This window comes from Vipera ursinii (genome assembly GCF_947247035.1).
Source record: "Vipera ursinii genome assembly, chromosome: 1".
In the NCBI taxonomy this organism is placed as follows: domain Eukaryota; kingdom Metazoa; phylum Chordata; class Lepidosauria; order Squamata; family Viperidae; genus Vipera; species Vipera ursinii.
In genome coordinates, this window is record NC_139512.1 from 282,338,529 (window position 1) to 282,364,008 (window position 25,480).

General features: G+C 37.7%; 1 protein-coding gene across 1 annotated transcript in view; it reads left to right on the top strand.

Moving 5' to 3' along the window:
* The window catches only part of SMOC2 (SPARC related modular calcium binding 2), a 132,359-nt gene that overhangs the window by 67,936 nt on the left and 38,943 nt on the right, over positions 1-25,480 (top strand). The window contains exons 5-8 of the mRNA XM_083366394.1: positions 1,540-1,587; positions 8,732-8,782; positions 9,710-9,784; positions 24,412-24,598. Coding sequence (XP_083222520.1) covers positions 1,540-1,587; positions 8,732-8,782; positions 9,710-9,784; positions 24,412-24,598 — 361 coding nt within the window. The remainder of the gene's footprint in view (positions 1-1,539; positions 1,588-8,731; positions 8,783-9,709; positions 9,785-24,411; positions 24,599-25,480) is intronic.

A 25,480-nucleotide genomic window follows, 5' to 3' on the forward strand; every position in this document is an offset into this window, starting at 1 on the left:
TATATTAAATTGCTATAGTTTTGTGTTTCTTGCACTCTTTTGGACAATGAGTGATTTTTGATATATATAAACTTCTTTAAAGTTGCCGAGCTAGGGAAAAAGCTTATTTAAAAGGTTAAATATTTCCAGTCTAAGTTTATCACAAGATAAATTAACCACTTACTTTGGATTTTCTTTCTTAATTATTGGGCACTGGCAATACCTCTATCTATTATGGCTGTCTGGCCAGTCACTGTTTGATGGCCCAGTTGAATCTTCAATAGATTTATTCAGGTTATAACCATTAGACTACCCACCATATTCTATAACTAATCCAAATTGCTTTGATCCAAGCTTCCGGTCAGTAGTCTATTGACTGACTAACATCATTGATAATTTGTTATCTGACTGCATGCTGACAGTAGTGTATTTTTTTTTGTCAATAGCATGTCACTTTTGATGGCCCCTTTGTTTCAACTTCTTCCAGGCAAAACCATTTAGATATATGTCTGCGGAGGTTCTCAGTCATCCAGATCATGGTTGTCCCAAAAGTGCTTTTTTCAAATCACAACTGGACTTCCTTTATTTTTGATTTTTCTTGAAGACATTTCACTTCTCATCCAAGAAGCTTCTTCGGTTCTAACTAACTGGTGGGGAATGGAAAGGAGTGATACTCTTTCTAGTCAGCCAGTCATTAACTCTCTGGGGTTATAATGGGAGTATAAATCCTTTCCATTCCCCACCAATTGATTAGAACTGAAGAAGCTTCTTGAATGAGAAGTGAAATGTCTTCAAGAAAAATATAAAAACTCCAGTTGCAGTTTGCAAGAAGCTGTTTTTGGGACATTTAGCTAAAAGGGAGTGGAATGCACACTTGGTTGAGAAGTTTTTGTTTATCATTATTTCAAATAGGTCAGGTGTCAGGTAAAACCCATTTATATACTTTCCTCTCTTATGTACTGTCCATTGAAGTATAATCCGATAAAAAGCATTAAGCTGTGTTGTAACTCATAATAGTGAGAGCACTGGACAACTTGAGAGGTACAGTGCACAACAGATCAGCTTCATTGGCTGCATAAAGTTAAATGTTACCATCCTCCACAAACTGTTTGTTGAAATGCACCAGATGCAACCCAGACATTTTTACTACTCCCCAAGTCAAGAGATCAAAATTTAGGGAGCTAAAAGAAATTCCAATATTGAGCCTTTGGGAAAGGAACTTTTTTAACAGGTGTTCAATTATCGCTGAAAGGTATTGTTCACTAAGATTTCCCTGCAATTTTTTTACAATATCTTAAAATACAATACACATTCAGTATTTCTTTTTTTCTTCTGTAAAAGTTTTCTATGAGTCAAGTATTATAAGTCACAGAGGTAAAGAATGTGTTTATGGAATGATACATTATGAAATAAAAGACCTATGAGAAGCCTTATTCTTCTCTCCTCCATATTAATAAAAGCCTAAGCAGTGATTCTCCTACTCCCTTTGACTTTTGGTAACACAACTAATTCCTTTCAATGTTTTTTTTTTACCTTACAATGTTTCTGCTTTACTTTTAGGGTCTCTAAATGAGAAGCTGCCACAGCGTGAAGGTACAGGAAAAACAGGTAAATATCATAGTATTTAATATTATAAATTATACATAATCAGCCCCCAGAGGTAGGAAAACTTGTTTTCTTTTATAAAGAGTTCAATATATTTCAGTGGATCTAAAAAAAAAAGCAACTCGGGCTTCTTACTTCATTGCTAAACCTAGGATTAACATCAGACCCATCACTATTTGTTCCTGGAAAAGTGTGGAACTATCCCTCAATGAAGTATTTAGACTATCTATTTTTCCCCCTGGATATATCTCAGTATAAAGTGGGAACAAGGAATGGCACATGCTTCATTGATTAAACACATTCTTTTTTTGGCTGTATCTAGATGAAAAAGAGCATTGACTCCTTTGCATTGCTTAAAACTGGAGAATGTTAATCTGTAAATAAGTCTGCTATTTGATAGAAATGAATATTTGTAGTTCAAGGTTGAACTGTGAAGTCCTGGGTGTTCTCTGAGCTTGGTGGATTTTGTTTTGTTTTTTGAAGACATTTCATTACCAAAATAGGTAACATCATTAGTGCACTGATGATGTTACATAGTTTAGTAATTAAATGTCCACAGGAAAGCCACCAAGCCCAGAGAGCACCAAGGACTCCACAAGGCTGCTATTCCTTGGAGAAACTTGAGGTAGCACTTAGCAGTCATCAATCTAATGAGATAGCCTAGTCTGTTAAAGAGTAAATGGCTAAAAATTGTCCAGAGGGATTCAAAGCAACAGCTTAAATCTCAGCCACCCTGATCCAAAACTAGTGAGTTGTGTATCCTGCCATTTCAAGCATTTACCTTCATACATTTTTGAAAATAAATTTCCCTGGTGGTAGAGGAGAACTCATCTCAATGTATTTATTGAAAGTTATATCTTTTTTAGAATATTCTAGCTGGACATTTCCAAGTACAAACTGGAATGTGCTTTTAACTTATTCCCAATGAAAAGAAGCATGGATAACTATTCATATGTAGAATTATAATATGATTTATTCTTATCCATTTGGCAAGGTAGGAAAAGCTTCTTTTCCCTGACCCTAAAATTAGTAATTTTCATTGAACCCCAGGAAGGAAAGGAAGTTCCCATGTTCCAGCAAATCTCAAAGATGTTAATATTAGGTATATTATTTCTAGTATACTTGGGACTAAGTGTTGGACTCCAAGGTATGCATGCTGTCTTTTTGTTTTGTTTTGTTTTATTTTGTTTCCCCCCCCCCTCTTTTTTCTCCTTCTCAAATGGAGCAGGCTCACTCTATGAATGTTCTCCAGTCTTCTTGTTAATGTTCTGTTGAGATACAAAGAAAACAAAAGCTTTGTTAGCACTTCTGGATAGTAGGGGAGTACTCATAGATTTCTAAGCTTCTACATGGATTTTATTTATTTATTTAGTTTTCTATACCGCCCTATTCCTGAAGGACTCAGGGCGGTTTACAGGGCAATATTTAAAAGACAATATAAATTAAGATAAAAATAGAATTAAAAAGAATTAAATTAAGAATAGCCCAACAGTAAAACAATGTTAAAACTTAAAACTAAAAACCCCCTCAGTCCAGGCCAGATAGATCGAAAAGCCAGGTTTTCAGGTCCCGGCGAAACGAGCGCAGGTTGGGGGCAGTCTGGATTTCCACAAGTAAATCATTCCAAAGGGCAGGCGCACCCACAGAGAATGCCCTCCCTCTGGGGATCACCCGCTGGCATTCCCTGACCGGTGGCACCCCAAGGAGGCCCTCCCTATGGGAGCGCACAGGACGATGGGAAGTTGATGCTGGCAGCAGGTGTTCCCTTAGATAGTCCAGACCCAAGCCATTTAGGGCTTTATAGGTCATCACCAGCACCTTGAATCTCACCCGGAGGGCAACTGGAAGCCAATGCAGCTCACGGAGAAGAGGTGTTACACGGGAGTATCAGGAGACTCCCATCACAACTCGCGCGGCCGCATTCTGCACCAGCTGAAGCCTCCGAGTGGTCCTCAAGGGCAGCCCCATGTAGAGAGCGTTGCAGTAGTCTAACCGGGAGGTCACGAGCGCATGGGTGACTGTGCGTAGGGCATCTTGGTCCAAATAGGGGCGCAACTGGCGCACCAGGCAAACCTGGGCAAAAGCCCCCCCTTATAATACAGGACTGGGGGAGGGTGCAGGGCAATGGCTGGGCTTGTCAACTGGAAATTCAACAGGTTTGAGACCTGAACGTCATATGAAGGGGTGAGCTCCAGTTTTCATCCCAGCTCCTGCCCACCTAGCAGTTCAAAAGCATGCAAATGCAAGTAGATAAATAGGTATCACTTCAATGGGAAGGTAATAGAATTCCATTGACTTTAGCATATAGTCATGCTGGCCACATGAACACAGAAGCATCTTCAGACAATGGCAGCTCCCTCGGGTAAGAAATGGAGATGACCACTGCCTCCTAGAGTCAGACACAACTGGACAGGGGAAATCTTTGTCTTTAATATAGGACAGAGATAGGCAACATGGAACTTTTGTAGACCTTAGCCAATGTGGCTGAGTTGGGAGGGATAATAGGGATTGCAGCACATATGCTGCCCAATGTTAATTTATGGTATCATGAATATTTCTTTCCCTGTCTCCAAGGGGAAGGGATAAATTAGGTTAGTTTGTATTTTAATGGGCATTTAACTAATTTTGTAGTCCCTGAAATAACACATGTACAATAATATGGGAAGTTTTCTTTCAGCATATCCCAATTTTATTTTGGCAATTAAAAATCTAGGTAAAATGCCTATATAACTATGAAAATTATGTCTTGGAGGAAATGCTGGCAAAATAATATATCTACAGGTGCATGTTAGGAAAAATGTGCATAGTTACATTAATTAATTCTAGTACTGAATTGGTATTTTTAAAAGTCTTAACAGAAACACGATGTAATGATGGTTTGGCAAGTAAAGTGAGATTGGCTAAATTTATTAAGTTCAGTTTCATTCAGTCCTACTCATGTTCCACTCACAAATCCATTGTCTCTATTTTCTTTTTGTGAATTCTTACAAGTCTCATACCATTCACTTGCAATCAGTGGGATTTGTGTGGTACTTAACCATCCTTAAATTCTTGGCTCCTATCTTTTGGACCATTCTGCATCTTTTTCTAAAATCTGCTCTATTTAAGATTGAACTATAGAGATCTTTTTTATTTGGTCCTCTGATAATGGAGGTTAAATGTTTGACTATGACTTATAATAAGTTAAACTGATGGATTATATTCAGAGCCCGTTGTTTTTATTAATGTTATCTCTTTAGAACTTTTTATGTGTCTGTGCTAAAATCTTTCATATATCTATCTGGACAGTTTACTGTACCTTCCAATGTAATCCATAGAATTATGCTCAAGATTAATGGGGATATACGTTCAAGTTTACTTAGCTTCCTTCTCTTCCTTCTCTTTTTCCTTTTCTTTCTCCTCCTCCTCCTCCTCCTCCTCCTCCTCCTCCTCCTCCTCCTCCTCCTCCTCCTCCTCCCTTTAATGATTTGCAATGAAGTGTCCAAGCTCAGGAAAGCTAAGTTGTATAATGTCAGTTCAACATTATATAACTATTCTTGATTTATGTTCCTGTAGGAACCATAGCACCCTCAACCATTTCATATAAAAACAAACATAACTTTTCAACTGAGTAATGTGAGCCTGTGTATATATGCTACTTGAGGGAGATTGCTCTTTCATACAATTGCCAGGCAAATATGTCAGCTCTGAATGTCAGTTAGCTTTTCAGAAGAAACTCAATACAGGTCATAAATTAGACATTTTTAGTAGTACTCAAAGTACTAAATATGCGATGTAGTCTTTAAACTTTGCCTGAGTGTTGAGACAGAGCAGCAGTGAAGAAAGAAATTTTATCATCAGCCTCCAGCTACACACTGTGTTTGAGACACAGGGGAACAAAAGCGGGTGTGAAGCTGAATGTTTTCTAAAGAAAGGTTCTGCTTGTATGTTGGTTGTTGCTGAGGCCAGACAGTTGCCACAACTCATACTTACTTAAGCTTGGCAGGATGGCTGTTAAGGTTTAATACCTCATTACTTAAATATCTAGAATGACACTTAAGAGATCCCGGTTGACCAGCCATAGCCAACATAGATTCTGAAATATCAGAGCATTTTTACATTGAAAAGTTTTTCAGGAATCACTCATGTAGTTTCTTATAATTTCCTTACATGTAACATTTCTTACATGTTTCTTACATGTTCCTTATATTTTCAGTCTTTTAAAATATTTAAATATTTAAAATATGCAAATATTTAAAAATGGAATTGGAACTTCAAAGTACAGAAAGTGCCTATTTAGTTGCCTATATTTTGCTTTAGGGTTGCATGGAACTTTTTCCCCCATGTAGAACAGAATCATACATAGAATTGCCTCTGCTACATTCAGTTTTGATTGTTCTTCTGGTACTTACATTTTAAAACACTGATACGATGCAGACTATCCACCTGTTTTGGGGGCTGCAGGGTGAGAATCCCCATTAGATCTGACCAAGGTAGCTCTGTGCAGATAATGTTCTTGTCCTTTCATGCAGAAGATAATGGGACAAGTGCTGATAGCTTCCATGGACATTAGGTGAGAAATCTAGGCAGTAGATACCACTTGAGAACTTTGACAGTTCACTGATCATTCAAAGGGCAGCAGTGAAAGACAGCTATGTTTTGCCTAAAACAGAAAGGACTACTGGCTATATCCTATCGTTATTAAATTTGAGCTTTCTCTGACAAACAATCATTATTAACTGAGCTACTTTAAAATCCAGCCAGCGCTGTCACTGGGAGTTGTTATTCCATCCTATCTGATGGAATTATATATTTAAATGCCATAATTCAATTTTTAGGTAAGACAAATCACTGGCCTCCCACAGATTACTAACAACATTACTATGGCATCTCTGGTCACAAATTCCACTGATAATGTAGCCCAACTGCAAAACACAATAGTATTATATTGTACTGGACAGAGAAGTTCTTGATAACCATATGACTATGATGTATTTTGTGGGGCATGTTATCTGTCTTTAAGGACACTAGTGCAAAATTTCTGTTTGAGCAGACAAGGGAAATTGATGCCCCTCTAGATACAGCTAAATTGTAACTTCCACTGTCTGTGGATATTCTCACTCATCCAAAAGGTGCTTTTTCCAGAGGGCAACTAGACTATCTTGGTTGTTTTTTTTAACAACACCAGAAGATCCATAGGTATCCATTGCTGAAGTAGGTATAAAAACAGCTAAATAAAATAGAGCCATGTAAAACCCCATATGCTGATAGTTATCTTAGACAATATTGCCACCATGACCAACATCTTCTAGGAATAATCAGCATTGCAGCATTGTCTTACTAGCAGAATAGAAATAACATATGAGCCGTAGTGGTGCAGTGGTTAGAATGCAGTATTGCAGGCTAACTCTGCCGACTGCCAGGAGTTTGATTCTGACCAGCTCAAGGTTAACTCAGTCTTCTAGCCTTCTGAGGTCAGTAAAGTGAGGACCCAGATTGTTGGGGGCAATAGGCTGACTCTGTAAACCACTTGGAGAGGGCTGTAAAGCACTATGAAACGGTATATAAGTCTAAGTGCTATTGCTAGTTCAGCTTTCATAGGAGAATTGGGACAGAGAAATCAAGTAAAATATCACTGAGGGGGTGCCCAGATATATTTTGTAAATGATACATGCAATGCATATGCTGTTTTTTTTTAAAAAAAACAACAAAGTGTAATATCCATTTTTTAAAACAATTTTTCATTTACAGCTTTTTATTCAGAATTGAGTGTTAACCAAGTAAATACATTTTCCAGTCCTGCTTTTTAGATGTACATGATAAAAGTATTATTTTACAAAGCTTTATAATTTGAGGAATATTTTTCATATATTGTTCCTTTAATTTGTACATTAACATCCTGGATCTGTTCACACTGTATCTTCCCTTGGTGAGTGAGTTAGAAATATGGAGAAACAAACTCACCCCCCCTCCAAAAAAGAAACCATACCACAAGAAGAAAGCAAATAAAAATGTATTGAAAACCACAAAATTGGAGTGTTTAGACCAGAGGTCCCCCACCTTTGGGGTACCAGGGACCGGTTCCATGGAGAAAGTTTTTCCCACAGACCAGAGACTGCATGGTTTTGTGTCCTGCCTGCATCCCACGGATGGGGCTTTGCTTGTTTGTGCAGCCCAGTTGCTGGCATGCCGTGGCCTGGTATCGGTCCACGGACCGGGGGTTGGGGACCCCTGGTGTAGACAACCAATAATTTGGTACATTGCAATGTTGATTTTATTGTAGTCTATATGTGGGCCGTTTCTTATAGCCTAGTTTGCAGTATGCACAGAAAATATATGAGAAATGTCTGAATTGTTTTCTTTATGAGTAGACAGAAATGAGTCATACTTTTCAGGTGTACCATAACCTATGGTTTTTAAGATATTCGTCTGAAATTTTTTGACAAGTACTCTAACTAAAAGAAGGAAGGTAAATCTTTTTGAAAGAGGCATATTCTCAAAAGTTTGTTTTAACTGATGCATTTTTTCCATTATTTCAATTAATATCTCACATTCAAGGGATTCCAGGTAGATAGCAATTTATGAACAGATAAAAATAACAAAAATTGAGCAGTCTTGTCAATATAAAGCTGCTTTAGTTAAGCCAGCTTTGTAAATAATTCACATCCCAAAATCTGTTCTGCTTTAAAATCCATGTTTGAATTATTAATATTTTTTACTGCTTGATATTTTATTTAAGCATTGCATTTGGGTTATACACTCCCCTGGGAACCTAGGCTACCTAGAATAAATAAGTACATTAAAATAAGTGCGAGATCTTTCTGATTTTTCAAAGTATGACTTGTGCACACATTTATCCTGTTTTCATGGATGTGATGCAACTATTAGGGAAAATAAGAAACGTCTAGGTTGGATTGAGTGGGATTACAGGAATTTTCTTGCTCATGACAGAAACCCTCATAAATGCTTCTAATTTAATCAATACAGTGACTAAAATGCTTTAAAATACTTACACATATAATTTCTTCTGATGTGTGTGGTTAAAAAAATTCAATTGTTAATTTATTAATAACAGACTTTGTTCGAATCATTTATTATATATGTCCACTTATTTAGCTTACTTTCATAATTGTAGTCTCCTTGCAAATCTTTTCCATTCTGAATTCAGATGATGCCTCAGCTCCTGCACTGGAGCCTCAGCCTCAAGGAGATGAAGAAGGTGAGAATTTATAGAAATGGGAAGGGAAGGCTATGGCCATATTAGCTGAGTTTTTATAGAAACTGTCTATATAATATTAGAGAAATATGGCCAGGGTTTATTTTTCTTACTCTATTCTCTGAGATACTTTTCTGAAAGGAAATAAGTCACTACCTATTTCTGATGAAGTCGATTCGAATCTAGCTAATAATCTAGATCAATTTTCCTCCAGTTGTGTTGGGTTATAACCATGATAATGCTCAAACATAACTTGGTTAGACTTTAAAATAATGCAAGGATCTTTTGTTGCTTTTGAACCTAGATCTCTAAAAGGATTTATAGAGAATTTTTAATTATAGCACGTCATTAGACTAAGAGGTATGAGATATCCTAGAAGACCCATTTGCAAGGAGAAAGCCAATCCCTCTAAATCATTCACAAAATTATAGATAGACCAATAGACAGACAAATAGGTGCTGTACATAGATATATGTCTAAGCTGTCATTTTTGCCTCTAAATCTCATAATCTATCTTGTGTTTAACACAGTGGGACTTCATTTTGAGTAAAATAAATGTAATTACTTTTTTAATTGTTATCTTTCCAAAACTGGCAGCTTTACTAGCACTTTTTCCAAAATTATTCCATTGTTCATGATTCTCCCTGGTTATTCAGACAATCAATGTTGTTTCTGGGTTTATGCCAGGAATGTTGCATTTCAGGTTCATAGTTCGCTATTAGTGTAATATAAAGCTATTTAACATGAACATTTGTTACATGCCATTGTATTTATACTGAAATATTGTCATGCTACATTTTCTAAATACCGTCGTAAATAAGAAATTGTCCTGTCACATTAATTACATTTTTTATTTCCTTGAATCAATATACTCTGGTAAGGATTATGTTTTCCATTGTAACAGTCTGATTTTGTTCTTTATTGTTCTAGATATAGCTTCTCGCTATCCTACATTATGGACTGAGCAAGTAAAGAGCAGACAGAATAAGACCAATAAAAATTCTGGTAAGCATCTTAATTAGCAACATTTCAGCTTCAGCAAACTTTCACATTTTCTAGTTGTCCTGATTGCTGCCTGGTCAACAAGGCAGAATAAGCAGACTATAAAGTAAATCAAATAAATAAATGAACTTAGATATCATTTAGGATATACAAAAAAAGCCTTTTCCAAGTTGGTTTTACCTTTGCATATTAAAAATGTGCTCAAAATTAAATTCCGATAGGATATTATTTTTATATGTTTCTAAATTATATGCTAAGGGGTACACATTCACGGAGCTCGGTTGTTTTCTTGCAGTTGTTTCATTACCACACTAGGTGAATCATCAGTGCTAGTAGAGAGTGGGATTTGCTCCCATTTTGAGGAAGATATTCTACATTGGCTGTTCCTATTGTCAAGTAGGTGACAAGAAGGAAGGAAGTTTAGTGATTAGTAGGGAAGAGTTTTGAGGATAAATAGGGGAGAAAACTAGAAATTGCATTCCAGATTTGATTTTGATCAAACCTGGAATGATTAATAATCATAATCATAATCATAATAAGTTGGAAGGGACCTTGGAGGTCATCTAGTCCAACCCCCTGCTAAGGCAGGAAACCCTATACCATTTCAGACAAATGGCTGTCCAGTCTCTTCTTAAAAACTTCCAGTGTTGGAGCATTCACCACTTCTGGAGGCAGGTTGTTCCACTGGTTAATTGGTCTCCTTAGTTCTAGGTTGCTTCTCCTTAGTTCTAGGTTGCTTCTCTCCTTGACTAGTTTCCATCCATTGCTTCTTGTCCCGCCTTCAGGTGCTTTGGAGATTAGCTTGACTCCCTCTTCTTTGTGGCAGCCCCTGAGATATTGGATCACTGCTATCATGTCACCTCTCATCCTTCTCTTCGTTAAACTACACATACCCAATTCCAGCAACCGTTCCCTATATGTTTTAGCCTCCAGTCCCCCAATCATCTTTGTTGCTCTTCTCTATACTATTTCTAGAGTCTCGACATCTTTTTTACATCGTGGTGACCAAAACTGGATGCAGTATTCCAGGTGTGGCCTTACCAAGGCATTGTAAAGTGGTATTAGTACTTCACGTGATCTTGATTCTATTCCTCTGTTAATGCAGCCTAGCACTGTGTTGGCTTTTTTGGCAGCTGCAGCACACTGCTGGCTCATATTTATTGCATGTCTCTCTGAATTCCAGAAAAGATTCTTTAAACACAGCTATAGAAAACTTTGTTAGCTTTGTTAAAACTGAGCATCTACTGTGCTGGTTACAAAGGCTTAGACAAAGCCACTGAGCAACCCAGAAAACAGCTGCTTTGATCTTAGCTAAAGGCCCAATGAAGAGATAATAGAGTCAGGGAGCAGCAGCAGGTTATATCTGAAGTGAAGGTTCTAAATAGTAAAAATTATGGGGGATAGCATCATTTGAAGCTTCAAGCATTTTGACACCTACATCAGAGGTCTCAATCTTTTGGGTACCAGGGACCAGTTCCATGGAGAGAGATTTTTCCAAGGACTGGCGGGGGTGTAGGTTTTCATGCTGCTTGCATCCTGCAGATGGGGCTTTACTGGTTTGCACGGACCAGTACCAGCCCACAGTCCAGGGGTTGGGGACCCCTGAACTACATAATACCTTCACCAAGATGTTTCTATCCATCCATAGCCTGCACCATTGCCTCACATTGTCAGCCATGTAATTTGGGGTGGACAAGTCATTTTCTTTTTGCTTCTACTCAACAACTGCAATACAGCGCTCCCTCATCAGCCCAATAAAAAATGTAAAGATACACACAATCTGAGTATTCTGCATATAAAATTACATCAAATTTCCACATTCTTTATTTTTTCTAATATTGAAGAACACACATTAACTGTGGAGGTTAATCACAGAAGATTTTTCTTTATTTCTTGTTCTCTTCCATTACGATATAAAAGACTGGAAAAAAAGAAAAAAAACTTTGTTGATACAAATAAAATGGTGTATTGGAAATTTGTTGTTCTTCCACCTGTGAGAGAAGACAATATTGTACACTTCTGAGAGAATAAAATAAAGCCAAGCTATGAAAAAATCCTAGAAATAATTCATTGTAAATAGTATTTATTTCATCTTTATTACCCTGGAGATTATTTATGGCTAAAGCAAAAGAAGTGTTATGCTTGGAACCAATTTTAATCTCAAATATAAAAATACAGGAGGCCACAAGTCAACAAAATAATAGCCAATTCATCTCCATAGATATCATAAAAATCAGCATGACAACTCAGTCCTATAAGCTGTTCACAAGTACCAAGACACACCCTATCATTACACAAAATGTGGCAACTGGCTTAGATGGTAGATTCTGGATACCATAAAAGGGTAGGAAACCATTATTAAATTGTATTTTTAGCACCAGGAAATGTAATTGTTTTTTCTGACATTAAGTCAAAACCATCTGGATAGTTTGGAAACTATGAATTCAAAATATGTTTGACTGGTACGATATGAAGAAACCAATTTCTTGGGAAAAGCGACAAAGTACTAATTCCTTGTATGGCCTTGATTTGGCTAGACATAGAGCTTGTTTCCAGCTGGCATAACTGTTGAGATTAGTATATTTACACTTGTGTTTCTCCTATAACAAAGAGTTTAAAAGGGCAGTTTTGTAACAGTAAGGAGAAAAGAAATCAAAACTATTATGATTCTTGTCCTTGAAACAGAGAAAATCAGTGTTGAAAAAAAGGTGAGAGCAAATCGCAGTGTCAGATGGTAATTTATTACACCTAGCACACTGTGGCAAAGGACTTTTCAAGAAGCAATGAGTGCCTGTAACAGAATACAGAGTGATGAAAATGAAGGTTTAATTGTGCCTACAGTTTGCCAGAATGTACTGGGCTCGATAAATGATTTTCCTTGAAAATTGCTTCCTCAATAAGGTATCATCAAACTGAAGACCATTCAGCCAGCCTAGAAGACAAAAATTTTGCTTTTCTGAAAATATCTCCAACCTACAGTAGCTTTTCTTACCCATAGCACGATATACCTCATGGATGGGTAAATAAATTTCAGGTTTGATAAGTGGTAAATGGGGACCTGGTGTCACGGGTTAGGGCAGGACAGGAGTCCTTACCTGTTTCCTGACTGAAGCTTAAAACAATTCCTACTCTGTAGAGTGATAGTTTCCAATCTGAAACTCCTCGTATCTATTGTAAGTCACCTCTCATGATTCTGCAGCCTTGTGTTCATTAGCCATCTCGTGGTATCTCATGGCCATCTTTGCTAAACAATCTCTCACCCTTTAGGCAGAAATCCCAAATTGCCTGATTTACTGGAGATTCTCAATCATCCAGGTCGGGGTTGTTCCAAAGGTCCTTTTCAAAAGGCATCTGGATGTTCTTGTGTTGTTGCTTTTTTCTTGAAGATGTTTTGCTTCTCATCCAAGAAGTTTCTTCAGTTCTCAGCTTTTCAAGGGAATTGCCTTTTAAAAGCACTTTTGGCACATTTGAGCTCCTTAATGCCCAGAAAAAAACATATGGCTAGGGAATCGCTTGAGTTTAACTGTGAGCTATTTGGAGAATGCCTACTCAGGAAAAGCTGCTGTACCTACTTGAAGTTTAAAAATTATTTTTTCCAAACTCAGTAGGACTTCCCTCTGAGAAGATACAGTGTATACTGAACTGTCCTGCAATTTTTTCCCCACTCACTTTTTGTGTGAATATTAAAAAAAGAGTAGCTGGTAGAATCTTGGACATGCAAGCAACTCTTGTTGAGTATTTGCTTTATTCTCCTCAGCACTAAAATGGTGTATAACATAAATATGTTTGCTTTATGTCTCCTCTACTTGCTTGTCCTGTGCAAATAGATAAGCCTTTCCAGACCTCCCTGGTCTTGCTTAGTTTCAGTTCACAAAAAATATATGCATTGCAATATTTCTACTATCTTCAAAAGTCCCATTTTATGAGCATTTTCTTTTTAACTTTTAATTTTACCTAATAGTTCAAAATACTTCCAAAGTCTGCTTTCTGGCATCCCTTGACTCTGCCTCCCACCAGGAATAAAAACCTTCCCACCCTAAAACTTTTTAAAGCTGTTCTGTTTAACATCCAAATGATACAATTTCTGTTCAGGATGTTCCAGGATTTTATGGAATCCCCACGGTTGACATGTGTGCCTGCTTTTTCGCAAGGCCAGTCTCTTTTTGTAATAGCATACATTAATTTAATGTCAAAAGATAGTAATCTTGTCTAAACTATTTTTAATTACACTATATGATTTTTCTGCAGCTTCAGTCTAAAACAGAGTGCCTTTTGAGTTTCATACGTAAGTTATGTTGGTTTTCACAATTTATTAGATCTTTAGATTGAAAATCAGAAAAGCATCAGAGATCTGTCAAAAGCCAGGAAAGGCTTATATTTCAGCTGAAATACAGAGTGGAATCCAAAAGAATCTATTTATCATTAAGGAAATAGTCTCCTACCGTTTCATCCCAGAAATCTTCTCTGAAAGGATGGAAGTTTGAGCAAGCCAATTTCGGAGAGGAGAGAGAGGGGCTACTGCTTCATTTTGATAGTGGAAATCCATGCTTACAAATCTGAACCCAGTCAGCTCTTGACAAATGATAGAAACATTGAATCTTATCCAAAGGTATGGGTGATAGGAAAGCCATGGCAAATCTAGACAGCACACTAAAAAGCAGAGACATCACCCTGTCAACAAAAGTGCGTATAGTCAAGGCTATGGTCTTCCCAGTTGCAATGTATGTCTGTGAAAGTTGGACCATGAGAAAGGCTGAGCGCCAAAGAATTGAAGCCTTTGAACTATGGTGCTGGAGAAGACTCCTGCGAGTCCCTTGGACTGCAAGGCGATCAAACCGGTCAGTCCTAGAGGAGATCAACCCTGACTGCTCTTTAGAAGGCCAGATCCTGAAGCTAAAACTCAAATACTTTGGCCACCTAATGAGAAGGAAGGACTCACTGGAGAAGAGCCTAATGCTGGGAAAGATTGAGGGCAAGAGAAGAAGGGGACGACAGAGAATGAGGTGGCTGGATGGAGTCACTGAAGCAGTAGGTGTGAGCTTAAATGGACTCCAGCAGATGGTAGAGGACAGGAAGACCTGGAGGAACATTGTCCATAGGGTCGCGATGGGTCGGACACGACTTCGCAACTAACAACAACAACAATGGGTGATAGTGATATCTAGCTTGTATTGATGTACTCTCATTTGGAAAAGAATTCTTCACCTTCATCCAACTTTCTTTCCTTAAATAAATATTGAAACAAATGATTGGTTAAAGTCGGACATGAGGCTGCCTCTTTAGCTTGCAAAATTAATTAATTAAATAAGTAAATAGCTATCATCTCATGGAGGAAAGTCTGAACTAAGTAATGCTTTGACAAGTGAATGCTGAATAAGTTAGTTGTGTGGACAAATTATAAAATACACAAACGTCTGTGCATGCTATGCGGTAGAGAAGAAGCAAAGCTGAAGCAAGCGATTCCAATATTCATTTGTCAAATAAGTCACCCTTGTTTGTTTGAAAGTTAACAGGGAGGGATGATACCCATAAAAGCAATCCTACATCATTTTGTTTATAGCTTTAAAATAAATAGTTAATAAAGCAAGCATCATGGAATCTTAAAGGGGACTGTGCAAGGTTTCTGAATTCTATTAATTCTGCTTTTTTTCCTTCTACCAGTATTAGCTCTCTACTGAGAACTGGACTCTTTTGCAAAACAATTATATGATAGCTAGCACGGATGGCAGAGGGTAAGAACCATAGTTGGCCTGATTACCAAAGAGCTGCCAATGATAAAGCTGCAGTAGCCATTTTACTTTCTCATGGCATCAGTACTGAAAGGAAGTACTTGCCTTGCAATTGTACACGGCACATTATTTTTAACTGTACCATGATGCTTTGGAAATGACCCTATTTGTTTGCTTCAAATTTTACTTAAAAAAGAAAAAACAAACATTTCCCAAAGACGTTTAGCCAGTTTTCTTTCACAATGATTCTGACACAGAAGCAAGGTTTTTTTTTTGAACCGATGCCTTCCAGATGCAGTGGATTTTGATCCCTGTAAGTATTTTTGAGTTTCAATTCCATTAGTTGTAGGGATGGAAATCCAATGAATCGGAGGAGAGCAATGTGATGTGACATATAGTTATCTACTTAGTTTTATTGATGTTCTACAATATTTCTTCTGTTTTACAGTTTTACAGTTTCAGCATGATTTCAGAATTGTTCTTGTAAGCAAAGAAACACTCATAAGTTTTTTTTTTTATTTGCTAGTTTGCTAGAAGCTAGAAAATGACATTAAAGGTATGATTATTTTAGTACCTGGCTATTACCTTTAGAAGACTTACCTTAATTTAGTTCAACTAAATAGGGAATCTCTTTTGCCCTTGTATGATGTATGAAGTTAAAACTTGTAAAGCTGGGTCCAAAGACTTCATCAAATTGTTACTACCCAACAGAGTGAAAAATAAGCACCTTTTATACAATGTGCATCTGGAATTTTAACATTAATTAATCTTTTTTTCTAAACCAAAGTTATATTGGTGGAGCCTTGGTGGAGCAGTGGGCTAATGCCTCCTTAAGTAACACCAGCTGCCTGCAATTAGTGCAGGTTCGCATCCCACCAGGCTCAAGGTTGACTCAGCCTTCCATTCTTCCGAGGTAGGTAAAATGAGGACCCAGATTGTTGGGGGCAATTAAGCTGACTTTGTAATAATGCCGCTTGGGGGGTGTATGAAAGCCCTAATAAGCAGGCATATACATAGAATGAAGGCTACTGCTAAGCTTGTAAGCCGCCCTGAGTCTTTGGAGAAGGGCGGGATATAAATGGAATTAAAATAAAATAAATAAAAAATAAATATTTTTTCATTAGGAAAGTTGAACAGAGAGCAACACTCTAACAGCACTTCAGATGTACATTTTAAAGTGTGGCTAGAGGTTTTAAGAAGTTAGTTTGTATCCCTGAAAGCAGATCCAACGGATCCAGCAAGGAAAGCATCTCTTTAATTGAATTGCTTCTATTGTCAAAATATATCACAGTAATTATATTAGTAATTTTTGTCTTAATTCTCTGTATCAAAATGGAATCTTGAACTCTTAAAGCCATACATTTTAATTTTTCCAGTAGGTAGGACAGTGTATGATGAAATATATATCAAGGACCAGTTTTAGGCTATTTTTTGTTAACTGTAATAAAAAAAAGCCTTATTAAGGGACTGAGGGCCAGTCTTATTATTGCTTTGACACTGCTTTTCTGAAAAAATTAACCACTTCTTAGAATTAGTTTCTATTTGAATTATCCAGCCAAAAAACTAGGCAATTTGGACTTTTCTTTCTTGTTACACAAGAGTTCAGATTAAGTGTGCGAACAGAGGGCAAGACAAGATGAGGCCCAAAAGAAACCAGAATTTATTGCAAACAGGCTAAACAGTATTACGGTAATATGCCTCTCAGGAAAAAGGCTTGGGAAAAAACCAGCCATTTTCATGATTTAAGCCACGGCTTCCTTGCAAAACAGATCACTTACTGTTTATTTATCTGGACTGTTTTCATTGATATGAGACATTTTTGTGGCCAGTGAAAGATGTAAAAGTGTCTGAATTCCTTCCAAGTCCGATAAAATAATCATGTCAGAGACTTGGGCTGAACTTATATACAGTTTTACCAAGCTTCTTTCTGTTATTCTGCCTAATTTTAGTTGGCGAGATAGATATCTCATGTTTTAAAGGAAGCCAGGATCCTAATGTTCCCATAGAAGGAAATGCTAGTTTGGATTTTTAGCCTTTTTGATTATTAAAGAAAACCACCAAACCTCAATACATAGACAACATGCACTTTACAACAGGCCACAGTACAAACAACTGTGAAGCAGTTAGAAATTTAGAAAGGGAGATACACAGGTCCTTTTCTATTCTCACTTCTGTGTGAGGTGAAGGAAAAAGAGACAAGACTGAAGAGCCATGGGTTCATGTCTAGAAATTAGCTGAAGCTCTCTTTGCAGTCAAGTACAGCATCATTTATCATCGGGCATTCACTGGAAGATCAGTGAAGCAAAAGATACTGTTTGTCTATTTCCTTCTGCTGAAAACAGATCCATGAGTTTCAATAAAACATATTTAGTTAAGTAAATCTAAATAAACCCCTTTTGAATCCTGCACTTATTTTTATCTAAAGACATGCCCAGGATAAGCTAGGATTACGGCCATTTGCTAACTTGAGACTGTCCCATGCATTGATTTTTATTTTATTTTTTTACAGATAGCTCTTGTAAAGCGACTGTCTCATACAGGAGCTTTTCATGGTTATTTATTATTTAGAGTATGATGAGAACATGACAGAAGAGAAATAAATATATAAATGCAACCCGCAACATTTCTACGGGAGTATGGTGGTGGCCGCATAACTGGATGTCCAATTCAGCCTCTGGCATTGCTCCATGCAGGGAATCAGAGAATCCATGTGATGGGCAACCTCGCACACTATGTTTAATAGTTTGCATATCAGCACCACAGTTCATAGTTATGATGGTGATAAATGGAGACGAAGAATTCAGGTTTTGTTTAAATGGATGTTTGTATTGCTTTTTTTAAAAAAACCCCCCCACATATCAGTTATTTTGAATTGGCCTTTTAAAGGAATCCTCTTCCATCTTCCAAGAAGTATGCATGCATATGTTTCCGAGCTGAATATCTGAATCAATCTTCCCTGTACCTGAGCAGAAAAGATAAACTAAAAGTGCTCCTGTTTTGAAAACAAACCACCTTTTGCTTTAATGAAGCTGCCATAGCAGAATTTCCATAACCTATTGAGAAATGGCTCTCTACTGCCTCTTCTTGGTGACAGTTGATTTAGAATTTAGGATTGTGGAGGGCAGCTGAGGAGAGATAAAGCATCTTGCAGGTGGGATGTTCAGGAAAGAAACACCATGGTATTTGACTAGAGTGCTCTAGAAAATGGATCTGATAACCTACCCAAACTCTGGAATGCACTTTTCATGAAATAGAAGTTCCAAATGGATACAAACAGAAGTGATAAGTGAATATTGCAACATTTAAACATAAGGACATTCACCAGCTGTCCTTATGCTTAAGAAAAAGATGTCCAAAATATGTAATAGGATTGGGCAAGACATTCACCAGAGATACTTTGCAAAACAAGTTAGCAAACCTGAAGAACCATTCCTCTAAGCATAGCAGCCAGCCTGAGCCATTTGTGGGAGGGGTCAAAAAAATCAAAAGTGTGACTGTGCAATCAAAGCATCATCCCTTTTAACATGTGCATAATTCAGGTAGAAAAAGTACGAGGTGCCAATTACATGGCCTTCCACCGTGACCTTTTTGACTGTCTCCTCTGGATATCCCAGCAGCCACCTGCATTGGCAAACTTATGCACCTGCTTTCCTCAATTGTATTCCCATCATCAACTTCTCCTGGGATTGACAGCAAAGCAAAGCAGCAATGGCTGCACATACATGGAGGCATCCACTCAGGACATCCACTAAGGTGGCTGTGCTGAGTCCTCTAGGGAATGTAGCTGCTTTAACATGATTTACTTGTGAAAGCTAGTTTTGTGAAACATTCCTTCTGGATAGTTGGTGCTGCCCTAATTTATAACATAGTACATTTATTTATTATGGCAATATGCTTTGTTAAAAATAATCATTTGCTCAAAGAATTTAGGCCAAGTTACTCATACTAGAAAAAGCCACCTTAATTCACCCCGATATAGGGTTTTATATACATGGACCATGTGAAACATTATCCTGAATACAGGACACAAAGTTCCTCTTTCTTTATAGTTAATAATGGAATAGTTGAATGTTTTTTTCCCCTTTAGATTGCCCTTATTTTGCTCACAGACTAAGACACAGCCAAGCTGTGGATCTGTGTTTTCAGCAGGAGCCAAAAGAAAAACTGAGCCATTGGAGCCAATTATAACCATGCAAAAAGCAAACTTCATGGGAGTATATTAAAAATTGCTGAAGCACTAAGGAAATAATCTACTGGCATTCTTATTGGCTTTTTTTGCTTTCCTGGCTCACCCTTACTTCTGGGCTGAGAAAGATGCCAGAACCAGCCACCCATTTCAGTCCAAGTATCAAGTTTAAAAAATTAATTTCCAAGCTTTGTCAGGAAAGATAGCTCTGAATGGTCCGAAGAGTCTAGCAAAAGCTAGTATGACTTACTCTTTCAAAATACGGTTGTAGTAGGATCTTTGGTTTACCCTTAAGACAGGGGTGTCAAACTCAATTTCATTGAGGGCCGCATCAGCATTGCGGTTGCCCTCAGGGGCCCAGGTGGGTGTGGCCAGGGTGGGCGTGGCCTACTGGGTGGGCGTGACTAGAGTGCCTACAGGGTGGGCATGGCCAGCTCTACATCGTTTGCATCAAGGGTGCCTATGGGGGCCTGGGCAGGAGTGGGACAGATCTGAGGGTCTCTGGCAGAAGGAGGGTCTCTGGGCCAGGGCCAAGGCAGTGGGGGCACTGTTTCCAGGATGGCTTCGCGGGCTGCATGAAACCACTTCGTGGGCCGGATCTGGCCCCCGGGCCTTGTGTTTGACATGTCTGCCTTAAGATGTCACCCAAACTGTAGCTTCTGTGTAATTTCTCTACATCAATTTAGTGGAGTAAATGAGAGAATAATGACTCAGGGGCACTTAAAAGGAAATACCATATTATTTATTTTGCATTTTGGAGCTCAGTTTTCAACCCAGGTTTCCCTAGCTTAATGCAGAAATGTTGACAGCTGGCTCAGAAGATGGTTTGCTTTGTGCATAGTACCAGCTATTGGTAAATTCAACAACAACAACAACAACAACAACAAAACAATCCAGAAAGTCGGATTTGAAGTTGCTGAGCTTTGGGCAGTAGTCTGGCTCTCTTAACACAAAGGGGGCAAAAGACAACATTTTTTAAAAAACGATTCCTTCATTTCACTGCTGAGAAAGTTCATTATCACTACATTCACATTCCAGAAAGTGATGCTGTCTTTAGAGATTAGGAGGGGAGTCTTCCAAAAAGGACAAAAAAGCCATATGTAGTTATACCTAGTTTGTTGCTGTTGGGATAGCTAAATAGAATATAACTTACTTGTAAAATAGTTTAGCCTGATGTGATGTGGGGAATAGGGTTGCGATGGTGATGTTCATCTATATCTGTAAGTTCTACATTTTTTTTTCTCCTGGAATCTGGGTGGGGTATCCCCCAGTCTTGGAAACAAAATAATGTCATGATACTTGCATTTATTATAATACAAAAGCATCCAGTTTTCAACGTATTCAAGACTCTTGTCCAGTGCCTGCAGACCAGAAACTTATTGAGCTGTAAGGCATACAAGTAGGTCAACCAACCTTCTCCCAAAGTCAACCTTCTTCCCCACCCCTAAAACAAGAACCTGCTTTCTGCTGCTTGAACACAAAATGAAAAATGTGCAGATCAAGCTTGTCTAGAATGCCAAACTCAGTTTAAACATCTCCTCCAGCTTCCAAAAACATGCCATTTCTTGACTCTATGGACCATCCAAGGTGAAAGAATTCATTGTAGATCACAAGGGGCAGGAAATACCTTCCTAGCAAGACAAATCAAGCTTTTAATCTTATAATAAGAACAATTACAGCAGAAAGTATTCATTTCTACATTATTAAGACTTTTGTATTACATTTGAACAAATGTGTTTTACTGACTCTTTTCGGTATTTCATGTTTATCCAAATAAAGCTTTATTGCGAGGCAAGCTGCTTCTAGATGCCGCACAATGCCTTTTATGTACATTGTGAAAATAGCTGTAATGCATTAGCTTTATCACATTTCCAGGATTTTCTGCCTTTCTAAAATGTCAGGGGATGTGACTTTCAGACAGAAAATGGAGTATATTTGTTATTTAAATCAATTTACATTGTCACTCAACTCATAAACAAGTGACTCTGGGCAACATACAACAGCTAAAACCTGTTAATAATTCAAAATATATAAAAACTAAGCTAAAACAAAAAACAACAGAAGGAAGGGATGTTAAAAAATAGCAGAGCACCTTACTACTTATCTCCTGGGGTCCTTAGGCCTGCTGACATAACCAGGTCTTGAGTGACTTCCAGAAGCTCAACAAGGCCAACCTCACTTCCAGGAAGGAGAAGATTCCACCTTGGGGGTGGGGGAGAGAATATTCCACAGTGTGACCACCACAGCAAAAAAAAAAAGGCCCATGCTTAGAGCCTGCCAAATATAATAAGGGATGGAACCTGTAACATGCTTTCTCTGCTGGATTCTTTCCTCTTTCCCCATTTCTATTGAACATATACATGAAGCCATTGGACAAGTTGATCCACAAACACATATTCATCAAAAAACTAATGCTACTCCACCTTACATCTCAACCCCAGACTGAAAAAGTGATGCTGCTGAGAAATGTCTCTGGGTGTTTGGAAGTGCTTAGATGTTAAATCTGTTGCTTGGGACTTAGCATCTGTCGGACTGCCTATTCCTAATATGTCCCCAGCCAACAAGAGCTTCCTATTTAACATGATCCCCATCCAATCACAGTAGAGTTCTTCCTGGTCTTTTCACCTAAGGAATGATATCTCCAGGACCACAGAGGGAAGCCACCTTAGTGCCATCCCTGTTTGTCAGAATAACATCCTGCCAGATATTTAGATGGTCCTTTCCCTCCTCGTTTTTAGGAAAACCATTAAAACATGGTCATTCTCTCACACCTTGATGTTGGAACACTGTAATCTACTCTTTGGTAGTGAAAAGATTTTTGATTCTTTTGTTTATATGGATGTTTGTAGGTTGAATTATTATGTTTCATCTCTTTATACAGTACTGTATTGTTTTTGACTCAATTTAAGGAAGTTGGAATGTACACTACTCAGTTTATAAGCCCACTAAAGTAAACATAAAATATCTGAAAAAACTTTCAGAGATAGAATTTGACTTTAAAAACCCACAATTTTCAGAAGGAATTCAGTTCCTAAAATATTGGTAATGCAGTCTGTTGAAACAAAAGCAACATAGATGTGCCAACCACAACCAGAACCACACACACATACACAAACACAAAGATAGGGAAAAACAGCTTTTGATTCTCAGATTAGTGTGAACATGCCATGTGGATGTGGTTAAAGAAAAAAATATGTCTGTGGTTTACAAAACAAGTTTCTTAATGTTAAAAGAGTGGAAGAGTTTTACACATGAATATGTATTATATTTAACCTAATTCAAACCTAGAATAAACATAGATATGCAGAGATATTATAAGAAGATATAAAATTGTAATTGAATTCCAGGACAACCAGAAATAAACATAGGTTTGGAGAATTTAAATTCTAAAATGTTTTAGGTCATAAATCATTTTCAAAGGCTCTACTTTGTAGACAGTGTTATAATCCCATATATAAGATGGCAAGATTTTATAATTATAAGTTTTTATGGATAAATTATTAATGAAATTTGTTTATTGTATTCATCTGGGCAGGAAGGCACATATAAGTGATAGTGGAGATACCAGCATTCCAGTTGGCCTCAATAAAGCTCCTAATCGACAAAGGCGATAAATTTTGAATAATTAGCTATTAAATATTAGCAATTAATCCTTCCTTCCTTCCTTCCTTCCTTCCTTCCTTCCTTCCTTCCTTCCTTCCTTCCTTCCTTCCTTCCTTCCTTCCTTCCTAATATAAGTAAGTCCTTCTCTCATTAGCTCTTTTTGCCATCCAAATTATTCCAGAAAGTCCTGAAGAATTTGCCCCTGGCTCCCATGTGGCAGTCATTAAGTGAATCTTTGCAGTTAAACAAATCCAAAATTGATAAGGGCAGTTTTGCTGAAAACTAGAAGTGCTTTTTTTTGTTGAAAAACCATAAATGCTGAACACCCAGAGTTTCATCCCATGATTGCAGAAGGGACCTGACTATTGGAGCTTCATGTTTGGGTCACAAGTCCCCTTTTTCAGGTCAGTTGCAACTTCAGATGGTAGCTAAGTGGCCAGATGTTAAGTCAAAGGGCACCTGTAGCTCCCGCTATAACAGTGAAGCTGGTCCTGAGTTACTAGCAACCCCTAAGGAATCAACTTCCTATCGGATTTCTCAACAGAATCCCTTCTAGATCCAATAGCATTTATTTAATTTTTAGATGAGGGATTTGTCTGACAACTTTTTACAAACGTTTTTACAACTTTTCCTTATATAATTGAGAGATAGTTTGGCATATTGACTAAGGCACGACAAACTGGGGAACTGTGAGTTCTAGTCTCATTTTAGGAATGAAGCCAGTTGAGTGATCTTTTCAAGCCCCTCTCCCCCCAGTAAGAACCAGTGAAGACAACTGATAGGAAGAGAAATCTTAGTTTTGTTGCTTGGTCTGAATAAAGTTTGTGCTCTCAATGCATCATACACAAGATACTGAGTGGGACATTTCCCCTGCCAAAAATTCTGTTGTCCAAGGATTTTTGACCTGAATAAAAATATTCAACTCTATCTTCTATTTTTGCGCATGCCCTTCCAATACTCTCCATTCATTTTTAGTATATTGACATAGTTAGAAGGAAAGTTTAATCGTATCATACTCCAAAACTATGTTTCCCATTGGTTCATGGCTAATTTATCAATAAGTCAATCTGTGCACAGGCAATATCCATAATTGTATTACTATTTTTTCTCAGCAGCGTCATGTGATCAAGAACTCCAGTCAGCATTAGAAGAAGCTAAACAGCCCCAGAAAGATAACGTATTCATTCCAGAGTGTGCTAATGGTGGGCTTTATAAACCAGTACAGTGTCACCCCTCCACAGGATATTGTTGGTGTGTCCTTGTTGATACAGGACGCCCTATTCCTGGTACATCAACAAGGTAAGAGATCTTCATTGGAGAAGTCATACAATAACAGATTCTTATCTGGACCCTTTTCTAAGAAAGAGGGACAATTAGGAACAAACACATGCATATATATAGCAATTAAGACTAAGGGAATAGTCATGAGCCATTAAAATAATGGCAAACTTGTCACTGAAAGTGTAGAAAGTGTTCTTACTACCCAACTACAAATTCTGATTACATCACCATTATTTGCAGTAGTTTTATTCAGATTTAAACCAATAATTTATTTCACAATCTCAAACTCGCGATGTCACGTGACGTATCGGGACTATTTTTCCATTGCCGGCAATGGGGAGGACATGGCTTCTGGATGATGCATCCGGCCCACAGGCTGGCAGTTTGACACCCCATATAAATAATAAAAACATCACTAAGACCATTGAAAAAGCCTAAATTAAGCATAATTTTTTTTAACTCCTTCTGTAAAGACCAAGAAATAATGGATGGTAATTATCTCTAAATCTGGCTCTAGTTCATGGGGCTTCAAACTTGGACATTTATGACTTGTGGACTTCAACTTCAACTTCAACACACTGGCTGAGGAATTCTGGGAGTTGAAGTCCACAAGTCATAAAAGGGCCAAGTTTGAAGACCCTCTGCTCTAGTTCATAGGATTTTTCTCATTAATTATTAGCAGGCTTAAAAGCAAGGTAGCTCTAGTGATGTTACTAAGCAACTATCAAACCAGGAGGGTAATAAAGTCAGGGGCTTCAGCTTTGTTATTAATTCAAATCTTTACTCACTATTGGGCTCTTAATATGTTTTTGTGGAAATCACTGTTTCTGAATTTAGCTCTCTACTATAAAGTTGGGATAACCTTTACAAACTTCAGAGTTGATGTGAAAAGATTTAAGA